We start from the raw sequence: 12,848 nt of genomic DNA, 5'->3' as shown, positions 1-12,848 counted from the left end.
TCGATCCTCTGTATGTCCAGTACATATGGCAGTATTGACAATAAAGCTGACTTTGACTTTGATGATAATTAGATTTACAGTTTCCTCACGAGGGCACAGTTGATTGATAATGACACTGACAGAATGCTTTAAAGATTAAGACTTTCTTCAAGAAGGAAAAAAATTGAAATTTCCTTCATTGCATTTTCCAATTTTTATGGTAATATTTTCAAAATGTCTATACAAGTAAGATAGAAGAAATATATCCTTATTTAGAATAATACATTTTAAAATGACACCATATCAAGAGAAGAGTGAGAGAAAACAAGAGTAACTCCAACAACACAGAGTTTCAGAGCTCCTGGAGCACTTTGGCTGCAACCCATTGTTGTGGAGTGCAGACTGGGGTTGCTGTATTAATGTGAAGAAGTGTTGAGAGGAGTTCAGGTGTATACTTACGCTTCGTGCAGCGCTGCGACCCCTGAGCTTTACTCCATCCGTGACAGCACTGCCCTCCACAGACGTTCACCCTGCAGACAGCAAAGATTCAGACTTGAAACACATCAGGGAAAGAAAGGAACACAAACTGATTGATGTGAGACTTTCTCTCCCTCTGTCTTTCCTCTGCTGCCGTATATCAAAATGAAGAGCCAGCCCACAACTTTCAACTGTCTTTAGAGACATGTTATTTCAATTAGACTGTGCATTAGATGAACGACCGTTATCTCCTTCCCTCAGACAACTCTTTCTGCAGCTGACTGGACGAATGCACATCTTGCTGGGCCATCACTGGTCTTTAGTTCTCATTTTTAGACAGGAGGCTGTTTCTGAATATATTAGAGGTAAGAAACAGGTCATGTCAAGTTTCATTTGAGGTCTGTATTCCCTATAGTAGTTTAAATTGTTGTCCACAGGGTTCAGGGGGTTTCAGAGTAGTCACGTCATCAGCTAAATGTTCCACCATGGTTATCAGATTTTTTGGCAAAAACTCTGCCCGGGCTCCACCAATTCTCACCGGATATTTTCCAGACTTGAATGCCATCCCAAAACACAGAGCTCATGAGATGTGGTTTGGCCTTGTAACACTAAATATGACTGGGAAGGCAGGAATTTTCTGAGGTGTAGCGTTTATTGGAGTAGGTTTGTTAACCTTGCAAAGCCAACCTGAATCTCACAAACTTAGTTTTACTACAGAACTTTTGGTTTGGAAAAGATCCACAGGGACAGGATTGAGTCAGGCTGTTGGAAGCTGGAACAACCTGAGAATTCACAACTCACATCATCACAGAGTGTGAGCCTAAATAGATCGATGAGTCACCCCCTCTTAAAACTCTTGAGGACTTTCAGATACAAAATGAAGCTACATATTTCAAAAGTATAGGTGGAGACTGATGTCCCCTTCAAAAATCCGACATACGGCAAGGGTCTGTTGAACATGAGTTAAACCCGTTCAGATACAGCTGTGAGAGAGTTATTCTCTGGTTTCCGGTCACTGTGTACTTCCTACTGACTAATAAACCACTGAATTACATTGGATATACACATATAAAAAGAGAGAGAGAGAAAATGAGTCAAACCACAGATAACTACAGTGTAGGTTTTGATTCACCAACAATCATGAGAATTATACTGTTCACTCGTGCACCCAGTAACTGAACAGCTCACCCGCAGAGCAGCTGCACTACACTAAACTTCTATATTAGGCTACATGTCAGTGTTTTGCCTGTAATAGTCACATTTTAATGCCTTATCAGTGATTTAGAAACATTCCAAACAATTCCACACAGACAGAGGAATAAAGAGTGTGTGCCCTGATTATAGTTCAGTAATAAAATCTCAGTGCAACACAGATGTCTCACCCCATCTCTCTGGCTCCTGACAGCTGTAGACATGTCTGCAGCTGTGTCTACAGCGTGGTCAAACTGCTCACAACTGCTTGACCACACTATGATAATGGAACCGCTGAAAAGGATAAAGGGGCTAAAGTACGAATAATCATCAGCAAGAAAACACAGTAAATTCAAAACAACACTGATGAACACTAGTAAGTACTGACAGGTATAATTACACATCACACCCAAGGATGACAGTGTTTCCTTTTTCCACACGCACACACATCAGATGAGTGACAAATGAGAGGAAAAACCTGAAAAATTAATCGGAGAATCAGGACAACAGTGGCCGCATCCACAGGACAGGACGGGGTCACTGAATGGTCTGATGAGTATGAACATGATGTGCCTTCACAGTCGCCACATCTCAACCCACTTAAAAGGCTTATGGGAGATTTTGGAGCGATGCGCTAAACAGCTCTCTCCACCACCATCATCCAAACGCCACACATGTTTTTAGGAAGAGGAGTTCATCCTTCCAGTAGAGTCCAGAGACCTGGAGAATCAACACCAAGGCACACTGAAGCTTTTCTGGCAGTAGATGGTGGCCCAAACCAGGACCACCTTGGCCTTTACTATTCCAATTGTTCCTCCAGCCTATACTTCATGATCTTCTCATGCTCCGGCTTTCTAAAGTTACTGTCAGCTAGGTATTGTCACATGTATCACATCTTACATCTCCTTGTCAACCAAAAACATGTCTGGTTGGCTGGCCAGTAGTTATTTTTCAGTCTGGAACTTGAAGTCCCATGGTCTCGGGGGCATCTTTGCACAGCCTGCACCTTGGGTCATGTCTGTTGTGATGGACCCCTGTCTTTATGGATCTGGGTCCGTTCTTGTGCTATGGTTGCATTTCTTGATGTCATCCATCTCTTCTCTCTGCCAATGGTACATCCCAAGGAGGGGCTTGGTCTTCCACAATGTTTTCTCTGGTTCCTCATCACCCTCTGTCTTCTGCTGCCTGAGGCGCCCTCTTCATCCTGGATCATCATTCTGACACTCACTAATCCTCACCCTTCTTTTGAGTGACCTTCCCCTTCCCAGGTTCTTATAGCTGTCCTGTATGTCTGCCTTCTGGTAACTCAAGCCTTTCAGTCCTGATCATCTTCCCTCTCTTTGCCATGATGCAGCCACACTCATCCTGTCCAAATGACATGCCAGCGTCCTCGCTGTAGATGCTGGTGAGGTGGATCAGTGAGTCATTGTCTCGTTCACTACTGGCATAGTGTAATTTATGCATGTATATGAAGTGGCTAATGATCACTCTACTGTATCCATATCCACTCTTTGTGATGATCTGGCTGAGAGGGCTCAAGCCTATGCAGATCAGTAGTAGGGATAGTCCATCACCTTGGTACATGCCACACTGGATGGCCTTTAAGTTGGATTCCACTGTTGTTTTCCACAGAAAACAACCCCTTGTGGGGATCCTTCACAGTCAGGAATGTCTTGCCATGTCTCCGCCAGTCTGGGTGAGTGCCTGATGTTAACAGCTCACTCATTTGTTTACACATGATCATGGGGCACTGTTAACTTCTTCAGCCAGTAGATCCAGTGGATCGTGTCAGGTCCTGGTACTGTCTAGCTTTTCATGTCTGAGACTTGCTGTTGGATGTCTGCCTTTGTGATGTTGACTGGTTCTTCTTGGGTGAGGTAGCTGTGGTGTGCTCCTAGGTCCATCAGCCATTTGGCATTGGTGTTGCGTGATGCCTCTTTCTTCCATATGTCTTTCCAGTATTGCTCAGTCTCAGCTCTGGGTCTGTTCTTGGGTTCTTACTGCCTTGCAGCAGAGAGTACACCCTGAATGGGTCTGTGGACAACTGGCCATTTATTCTGTGCTTCTCTGGCGTATCGCTTCAGCCCAGCAGCCAGAGCTGTGAGTCTTTGACAATTTCTAGAGCCTCACTTATGGGCATCTTGTTGTATTTCTTTTTCATCCAGGACCCGTCTCACATGACACCATTCTGCACCTTTGTTAGCCAATTAACATCCACCCCTCCTGGCTTTCTTGATTTTGGATTCCAGCCTTCTTCTCCATGGGGGGCTCTTTACATGTTGCATTATATTATACCCACACATCTTCAGGATTACTGCTGCAGTGGTATATATGAGCTCACTGTTTTTTCTAACGGTGGTGGGGATATGGAGTAGAGCTCTCTTCTTTGTCAGTGAGCCAGAGCAGTCGCATCCAAGGGTGTGTGTCTGGCTACAAGAGTTTGGCTGTTACATATAAACACACACACACACACTGTGGATTTCAAGTGAAATGAAAAAAACCTACTTTTATTCCAGGCCACATGAAAAGAGGTTTTGAATGGGAATGGGAAAGACTTTTGGACTTTTGTCTTATTGCTCATACTCAGGATCACACTGAGGATTCTTATGTGTAATTCTTGGAAATCTGATATATACAGGCCCTGGTCACAAAAGCTGAGAACAGGGCAGTGAAGGAGGATGAGCTGAAGCGTACTGACTCATTCATACAGGCTGCCAGCACTAGTTTGACCTGCGTCACAGTGTCAGTCTGAATACAGTGATGTGAGTGAACACTACAGTGTTTCCCACAGTATGGAGACTTATTTGCAGTGGCTGACGCAACTGGAAGGGGGGAGGGTAGTTCATATGCTGGTGAGAAAAACTTTCACTTCGGCTGTGCAACAGTCATCTGTGAAACAGAGTTTTTAGTAACTTTACTTGAAAGACCTGGCTTTCAAAATAGCTGCCATGTTTTTAAATATAACTCGCCACACATTCAGCTATGACACAAGGAAAAGTTAAGGGGGACATAAAACACAAAGCAGCACTGCTAGTGTTACATGTTACATCATGAGCACAATTGCAAACAGCATCTGCTGCATATGGCAACTCTTTATAAAATGAACCTGGAGCAATAAAAAGGTTCTTTTGTTGCAGGCCCCATTTTGCACCAAAATGACATGAAAACAAGTTACATATCCACAAACACATCATCACCTGGTCCTTACAGCCTTGTGTAACCTGGTAATTATTCTGATAAGAGCTTTTGAGCTAGGGGTGACAGCAGTTCACAGCCAGACTGTATTCACTAATCACACATCAAAATAGAGAAACAGGTCAAGCTGCCGGACCACACACAGCTTGTATTAGTCTACAGGTTGTTTTCCCTTCCCAATCAGTCTCACCTGCTAACAAACCAGTCAAAAACTACTACTACTACTACTACTACTACTAATAGTATTATAAAATAATAAAATAAAATAAAATAATCAATAAAATAAGAAACAGGAGAATGACTTTGTAATATAATAGGTTTTAAGAGGTTACTTAAAAAGCTGAAAGTGAATTGAGGCTCCGAGCACACTAAATAAAAATGAAAGGGACTTAAAAGAGAACAAGGAGCTCACATGTCTGATCTCCTCAGGGAGGTTATTCCTAATTAGGGGGGCCCGGTCACCCTTGATCCTAAGCCAAGATTATGGAATGGCTAACAGAGCCTTGGCTAAGGACCTCAGGATCTGAGATGCCCTTAAAAGTCATCAATAAAATCTTAAAATAATTCTAAAATTTACTGGAAGCCAATGAAGAGAAGCTAAAATTGGAGTAACGTGCCCTCTTTTTTTGGTTTTGGTGATAAATCTGGCTGTAATTCACATAGACTCTGTAATCTCACACATTTATAGAGAGAGCTACAGTTGTCCAAACAAGTGAAAATGAAAGCATGAATGACAATCTCTACATTTCTGACTTTGGAGAGTCTCCTAAGCTGCAAAATACAAGACTGGACAACTGTGTTAATATGCTTTTGGTTATCACACTTGACACCAAAAGTTTTACAGTACATGCTATATTTTGGGAGGAAAAAACAAGGTCCAAGAACAGACCCCAGAGGTATCCCGCAGGTCAGCTTCCCAGAGGATTAGTGTGACTTGTCAATGGCTTCACTAAGAAATCTATCTTGTAAATAAGAATGAAACCACTTTCAAACTGAACCAGACCTGAAATGCCAACACAGTGTTGGAGACGTTCCAGTATAAGAGAATAATCAACAGTGTCAAACACAGCACTTAGACCTAACGGAACTAAACCAGCATATCATTCATCACTGGAATGCAGTCTCTGTACTGTGGTTAGCCCTAATTCCAGACTGAAATGTCTCAAAGACTCTGTTCCTGTTTAAGAAAAATAAAAGAGGTAAATTTTTCAACAACTTTTTGAGAGAAGGGGCAGTTTGGAAATTGATCTAAAATTATCCCGGGAGTTAGGGTCCAAAGAGGGTTTTTCTGAAAGGGTTGAACAGCTGCATTTTTAAAATAAGCAGGCACAGAACCAGTCAATAGTGAGATGTTAATAATGAAGAGACTATGGGTGGACAGATCCATATACTTCTTTAAGAAATCTTACAGGCAGGATGTCCAGAGCTCACAATTAGGGCTTCATTTTATTCATCACTTCAGTAAGGATGTCCAGTATCCAACTATTATCTCAAAGGACTCAAAGTCGGCAGTGGTTTTAAAAGAAATCTTTGCGTCCTGTGGAGGGGCAGGAGGGGCAATGTTCATTCTGATGCTGGAGACTTTATTGACGAAAACAGTTTAAATTCTTCACATTTCTCAGGGGATGAGTCCATATGGACATTTGGAGGAGCCTCTGTGGCACAGTTAAAAACATCAAACAAAGTCCTGGAGCTGTTTCCAAAAAAATATCATGCTCTGGCAATTTTGACTTCTGTATTAAGGCTTCTCATAGAGGTGCACTGTCAGTTTAGAGGCTTCCCACTTCCGCTCTGAATCTCTACAACGTTCCTCCTTTAGGGCATGTATGCTATCAGTTATCCACGGTAGGGAAACTTGAGAGAGACTTTTTTCTCCTTAAATGGAGCCATTTGATCTAAGATTTGGGTGCAAGTATTTAATTTTTTAAGGGCGTGTCAACATCTTGACTTAAGCCAATGTCAACTGAAGAGGAAGTTAAAATGTGAGAGCATCCACGGTTAGACTTGTTATTAAACTATTTTTGACAACCGATGTGAACAAAAGATTCAAAAATATTTAAAAACTCTATGGCTAAAAGATTATCTGGACAGCAGATGTATATTCAAATCTCCCACAATCAGAATTCATAATACTAGAGAGAAGGTCAGTTTTAAGATTTCCTGTAATAGTCAAACACTGTGACTCACAAGAAGTACAGTCACCCAAAGAGATCAGTGAGCAATTCAAGTTTCCATCATAAACTACTAATAGCCCTCCCCCTCTACCAGATAACCTGGTAAATTAAAAAAAAAAAAAAAAAAAACGTTTGGGGGTGATCTATCAGGCCAAGTTTATTAAGCCAAGTTTCTGATGTCATGTAAAAGCCAATTTTGTTAGCAACAATAAAATCCTGGAAAATAAAAGGATGTGTTGGAGCTTTTAATAATGGGCTGTGCTTGCATTTGGCGAGGTACAGCAGTAATATTAGTCAGATTTTTAGGTTGAGTTGAGGGCATTGAGGGTATCTGGGCACAAGGGGAAGCCCATGAGTCTATGCCTGGATGAGATGATGGCAGCAGAGTGGGGAAGAAGTCAGCATGCAGCTTAAGACCAGAAGTGAGTGGCGTTGAACTGTCTTGGCTGCCTGGACATGTTGGAGAGTTAAGACAGGCTATAGGAGTGTTAAAAACTGAATAAAATATCTTGTGCATTAAAGAATGTGGACCCAGTCTGCTAGGGTGAATGCCATTCTTCAGATAAAACGATGGACGATTCCAATGGGGGTTAAAATTGTCAATAAAAACCATACACTGTATGGTTGCACTGTATTGTACACTGACAATATACAGATTGACTGGATGATGTATGATATGTATGAAGGCTAAAGAACACTTGATCAAGTGAGCAGATAGGTCCAGAGATAAAAAAACACACTTGCTGCAGTCACAAAGCAAGTGAAAGAGCCTGTTAAAATCTCAGAAGTCTGGTTGGAAACATTACCGCCTGCATGGATGATCACATTATGAGCACTGGGCTGATTTGCCAGGAGACAGGGGATATTCTCCAGGATGTTATTTTAACGACAAGGGTGGAGGAAGAAGCAACTGGTGATGGTGCAAACTGAGCTCATGGTGGGGGAACAGACGAAAGGGGATGGTCAAAGGAGAGGGCAGATGAAGAGCACTGCGGAGTCAGGGCGAAATTTGGCTTTGAGGTATCCTCAGTGGGGAGGCAATGGAGGTGGAGGAGGCTTCAGGTTCTCAGTCGGAGGTGGGAATTCATCTAAATCAAGTATGTCATTTTGATTCAGTAGATGGATGTCATGGGTTGCAGGAGTACAAAAGGAGAGTGCTGCCCCCCCTCCCCTTTTTTGCAGTCGCTGACCACAGCCCAGGACTCTGAGAGTGATGGAATTAATAGTCCTCAGGGATGGAGACTGGCAGCAGGAGCAGCAGTGGCAGCCATGGCAGGAGCAGCAGCTGGAGCAGGAGCAGCATCAACTGGCCAGGGAACAGTGGTATCCATCACTGCAGCTCTAGTAGCGGTGGCTTGTGCCAGGCCAAAGATGATAGTGTCCAAGTGCCTCTCAGCTTCCTGGACTTCATAGAGCGTGAAAATTCTTTTCTCCAACTCAGCGATCTTCGTGCTAGGATAAACGCAGCTCTCGCACCCAAATAGTGAAGTGGAAACATGGCTTCTCGAGAATGTGCTCCACTTGTTTCTCCGTTAACTTTACATCCAGACCTCTGATGGTGAAAATCCAGTATTTGTCTTCACGTTGTGTTAATGCTTTTACAGATTAGAAGGCATTAACACATGGAGCTGAAATACAGTGTTCATGTTAAATAAGGACGTCTCCTTCTGTAATGGTTGCTTCATACGTCTTCAACAAAATATAAGTAAAATCAGATGTTTCAGCCACAGGTCAGCAATTTCAAAAGGTACACAGTGCATAGCTGACTGGTTGCATTAGGTTGAAACATACAAGCGATTACTGTATAGCTGGATTTATTACTGTATGCTGTACGTACCACACCTAATGTGGTGGGCAATATTTCTACTTTCTGACACTACAGGCGGAACATTAAGGGTTTTACAAAAGTTCTGAATTGCTTGGTTAGTTTTCAAGCAACATTATCAGAAGTTACGTATGCACAATGGGAGGGGCTGCATAGAACAAATCAGATATACTGAAAAGAGAGGCTCTCCTCTCTGAAAAGAGAGGAGAGATCGACTTTTTTGGGCAGCCATCATTCGATTAACAGCAGTAATTGTTGTACACAGCAAGACACAATTTGGATATTAACATTTTTCCATGACCCAAAAAAACTAATCCAATGCAAGTATTCCATGTAGAGGTCATCTTTAACATATGAATTTGAACTGCTGACTAATAGGAATTCGTCTTGACAGTGCAGACCTTTGAAGGGACATCGTTCCCTTTTATTCAATCTCCTCTGTCAAAGTTAAAAACTGCTCCACTGGTTATGAAACAGCAGCCAGCGGATCAAATACATACATCTGTTGAACCTAACTGTATGTACGTGTCAGTCCATTAGCTAATGAGCTAGCGAGTTTGCAAACTAACCGTTCAACTGGCACAGATCTCACAATCTCACACTACACATGCTTTTTCTCACATGATCCATGGTCATACACAACAAGAAGGTCACTGATGTCAGGATCTCTGTATTTTTTCTGAAGTATACAATAAAAGTCATGAAATAATTGCCTTAAAGTAACTTTACTTTGGTGTAGCAAAGATTACTCATCTGCTTACCAGCGTCTTTATCAAACACCACTCTTTACTCTTCACTACAGATTTTTGTAGCCCGACTGCTTGCACTTCAATGTCACTGAGCCACAGACATCAACATCTTAAACAGTGGGCGTCCATTATGATGATGCCAGCTGGTTAGCTTCACTTAAGTGAATTAACTATCTGCCTAGCTAACATTAACTCCATCCACCTAACGTCAGAATGATAAACTTTCAATGAAGGTTTAACTAGTATCTCTCAATTCAGTTTGTGTAAAGGATTGAAATGAATGTTAAAATGAGGTAAACCTATATATTTTCACTTTCACTGCAAGATTATCCTAGTGGAGACTGGGAACACTTGTATATAAATATCTATTGACCCTCTCCTAACTTTTTCATTGACACAAAAAAAAAATGACAAGACTGCATCAATCAAAGCTCAGCTTTGGGAAGAGAAGAGATACAGGGCTTTAGAAATACTACGAGGGCATTGGCATGCCCTCAAACCCCACTTCGTACTTCTAAAACCCTGTGTATGGCCACAATGCAAACCTTTCATCTTTGTGTCCTCCCATGGAAAATTTGTGATTTTCCTTTTTCTTTTTTTTTTTGCAACAACAAATCATTGCAATTGCATATTCCAGTGGCGCAGCCAGTCACAATGATTTTGTTGTCGAGCAGCTAACCCGCTGAGCGTGAGTGGGGCAAGGTTGGACAGAGCCCAGAAAGAGGTAGAGTGAAAAATCCCTAATTGCTTTTAACAACTCAGACATCTGAAATGTGACCCTAAATACCTAAATACGCTTCTTTTTGTAAGATGTCAAAAGCAAAAAAGGTTGAAAACCAGTGCTTTAATAAAGAGTTGTATTTTAAAAGGTAGTGATAATATCCATTGTATAAATGGATAATCTAGTAACTAATAATTAAAGCTGTCAAAGAAAGGTAGTGAAGTAGAATATTTACCTCTGAAGTGTGGTGGAGTGGAAGTCTCAAACAGAAATAGTTAAGTAAACCACAAGAACCTCAAAACTGTACTAAAGCACAGTCCTGGAGTAAATCCACGTAGTTTCCACCACCAAATACATTAATTGAAGGCAATTCTGTTCATTTGTCAAACTGAACACTGCATGTGACATGTACCTCTGGTGTGAACACCACTGAGGTCCTAAACTGCCACACGTGCAAATGTAACTGAGCTGTGAGCCACATGCATACAAGAATAACAACAGCATCATCTGTGCAACAGTCAAATCATAAACATGGGTGACATAGCTGTACTAGTATACATGTCTGGGATTATTTGCTGTGGAGGTCGTCAAACGGCACAGATGATGAGGATGAGAGACGACAAAGGGTAAAAGCCAAAGCTGCTCTCCTCCATTTTTATCTTTACCAGGTGGTGAGGTGTCAGCATTGAATGATGACAACAGGCAATATGCATATGCAAAGAGAAATGAGACATTAAAAAAAACCTGGTGAATTCCAACCTGACCACTCACACAGCAGTCACACAGCCAAGCCACAGATCGGACATGAATCAGATGTGGGACCAAGACCTAATACGAAAAAAAAAATCTGATGTGGTTTGTTCACACTTCCAAGAAAAGAATCAGATCAAAGTCAGCTGGAGGCAAAAAAAAAAATTGGATTTGGGCCACTTCAGCATGGGATGTGAGTGTAGCCTAATAGGAGGGTCAGGGAGAGGTCAATGAACAGTGTGTACCCACCCACACAGTCCACAGGAGAGGTCTAATTAGGCCCAAAAAAGTGAAAACATCTGTGTGAGTGTACCAGGAGTGTGTAGGACCTTTACAATTGTAAACCAATTGTGTGACGTTGCAGTATACTATATTCTCACTGCTATACCCACTCTACACTCACACACTGTAATGCAGTGGCTTACACATGAAAATAACATTCTGCTTTCACAGGACTACAGATTTACTACTCTTTAAGGCTCATCTGTCTTCAAGTTAAGCATAACTGCATCTGGTATCCAACAAATGCAATTAGACAGTATCATCAGCGTTAATTTAATCCTGCACCACCTTAGCTCATTTAACAGGTCAACCAGCCCAGTGAGTGTGCAGACTGACAAATCATCACTGTCACCTCCAAACAGTGTTCCTGAGAAGTCAGCCCCTGATAACACTGGAACATTTTATGGGCTTGACTGTTCTACTCTAAGGGCAAGAACACGTTTTACCCACTTTAACCTGCAGAATAAAATAAGAACTATGCCATTAAGGTAAGGTGAGGGTTTAACAGCCCATGTAACAGACAACCAGAACCCAAGTGTACTTTTAAGATACTTTTCACAAAGTTCTACTGCCGGGTGTCTGACTAGTTTATGATAAAAGCTGACAGGAAGTCATTAAGTTCATTCTCATTTCCCCACTAGCCTACATTCCTCCGTCCTGGCGTTTATACAGTGTTTCTTACCCGGACAGCTTCATAAGCTGCTTCTGCTGGCTCTGCTCCTGTGCGCTCTGCCGGACGACTGGCTGCGGCTGACTGAACGGCGGGACTGAAGCCGCTTGGTTCCCCATCCTGCGGGTCCGGACCTGGCCGCCGAAGTTGGCGGTGAGCTCAACGTTGTACGTGTGCGGCTGCCCCGCCGCGCCACGACGCGTCGAGATGGAGCTGACTCGCACCCCGCCGTCCGCTCCGGCCGACCCCGGCCCCGGCTGGAGCACGTACAGCCTTCTGAAACCGCTCTGGCCCTGCTGGTGCTGGTGCTGCTGTTGCTCCGCTGACACAAATACCGGGGAGAGCAACAAACCGAAGGAAAATAAGAGGCCCCATTTAATCCAAGCCATATCGACACCAAGTACGAAGTAAAGTTTGGGAGGGGGGGGTCCAGGTTAAATTCAGCTTCGTAAAAATCCTTTCACTTCTTCAGAGTAACAAAAACGTTGTATTCCTGAGCATATTCCTGTAGGTATCGACCTCCAACCTGGTGTGGGAATACCCCAAATAAGCTAACGTTACCCAAAGAAAAACGTTAGCTATTCTTTGAAAAGCTTGAAATAAAATAGGGCATGTCACGTAAAAAAAAAAAAAAAAAAAAAAAAAGTTCCTCGGGTGAAGAAGTTAATGTAGCCCCCGCTTTCTGTCCTCCTATATAGCACGGAGAGTCTCCGAGCTGCCGCCGCTTCCTCTGGGCAGTAAGTGACTTGGTCCGCAGTCAGAAGAGCCTGAGAACTCCAACAAAGTTTACTCTCCTGGAGGTGAACGGTGTCAGCAGCACGAGCAGCCAGCCTTC

At 42.6% G+C, this 12,848-nt stretch overlaps 1 protein-coding gene across 5 annotated transcripts in view; it reads right to left on the bottom strand.

Moving 5' to 3' along the window:
* The window catches only part of ltbp1 (latent transforming growth factor beta binding protein 1), a 94,286-nt gene extending 81,669 nt beyond the window's left edge, over positions 1 to 12,617 (bottom strand). For all 5 annotated transcript variants that reach the window (XM_041049969.1, XM_041049972.1, XM_041049970.1 and 2 more), the window contains exons 1-2: positions 12,026 to 12,617; positions 439 to 509 (exon numbers count right to left, since the gene is read on the bottom strand). In XM_041049969.1, coding sequence (XP_040905903.1) covers positions 439 to 509; positions 12,026 to 12,402 — 448 coding nt within the window. In that variant the 5' untranslated portion in view covers positions 12,403 to 12,617. The remainder of the gene's footprint in view (positions 1 to 438; positions 510 to 12,025) is intronic.
* Positions 12,618 to 12,848: the final 231 nt, after the last annotated feature.

The sequence above is a fragment of the Toxotes jaculatrix genome, chromosome 11 (assembly GCF_017976425.1).
Source record: "Toxotes jaculatrix isolate fToxJac2 chromosome 11, fToxJac2.pri, whole genome shotgun sequence".
NCBI classification, from domain to species: domain Eukaryota; kingdom Metazoa; phylum Chordata; class Actinopteri; family Toxotidae; genus Toxotes; species Toxotes jaculatrix.
This window is presented reverse-complemented; position numbering and strand designations above follow the sequence as displayed.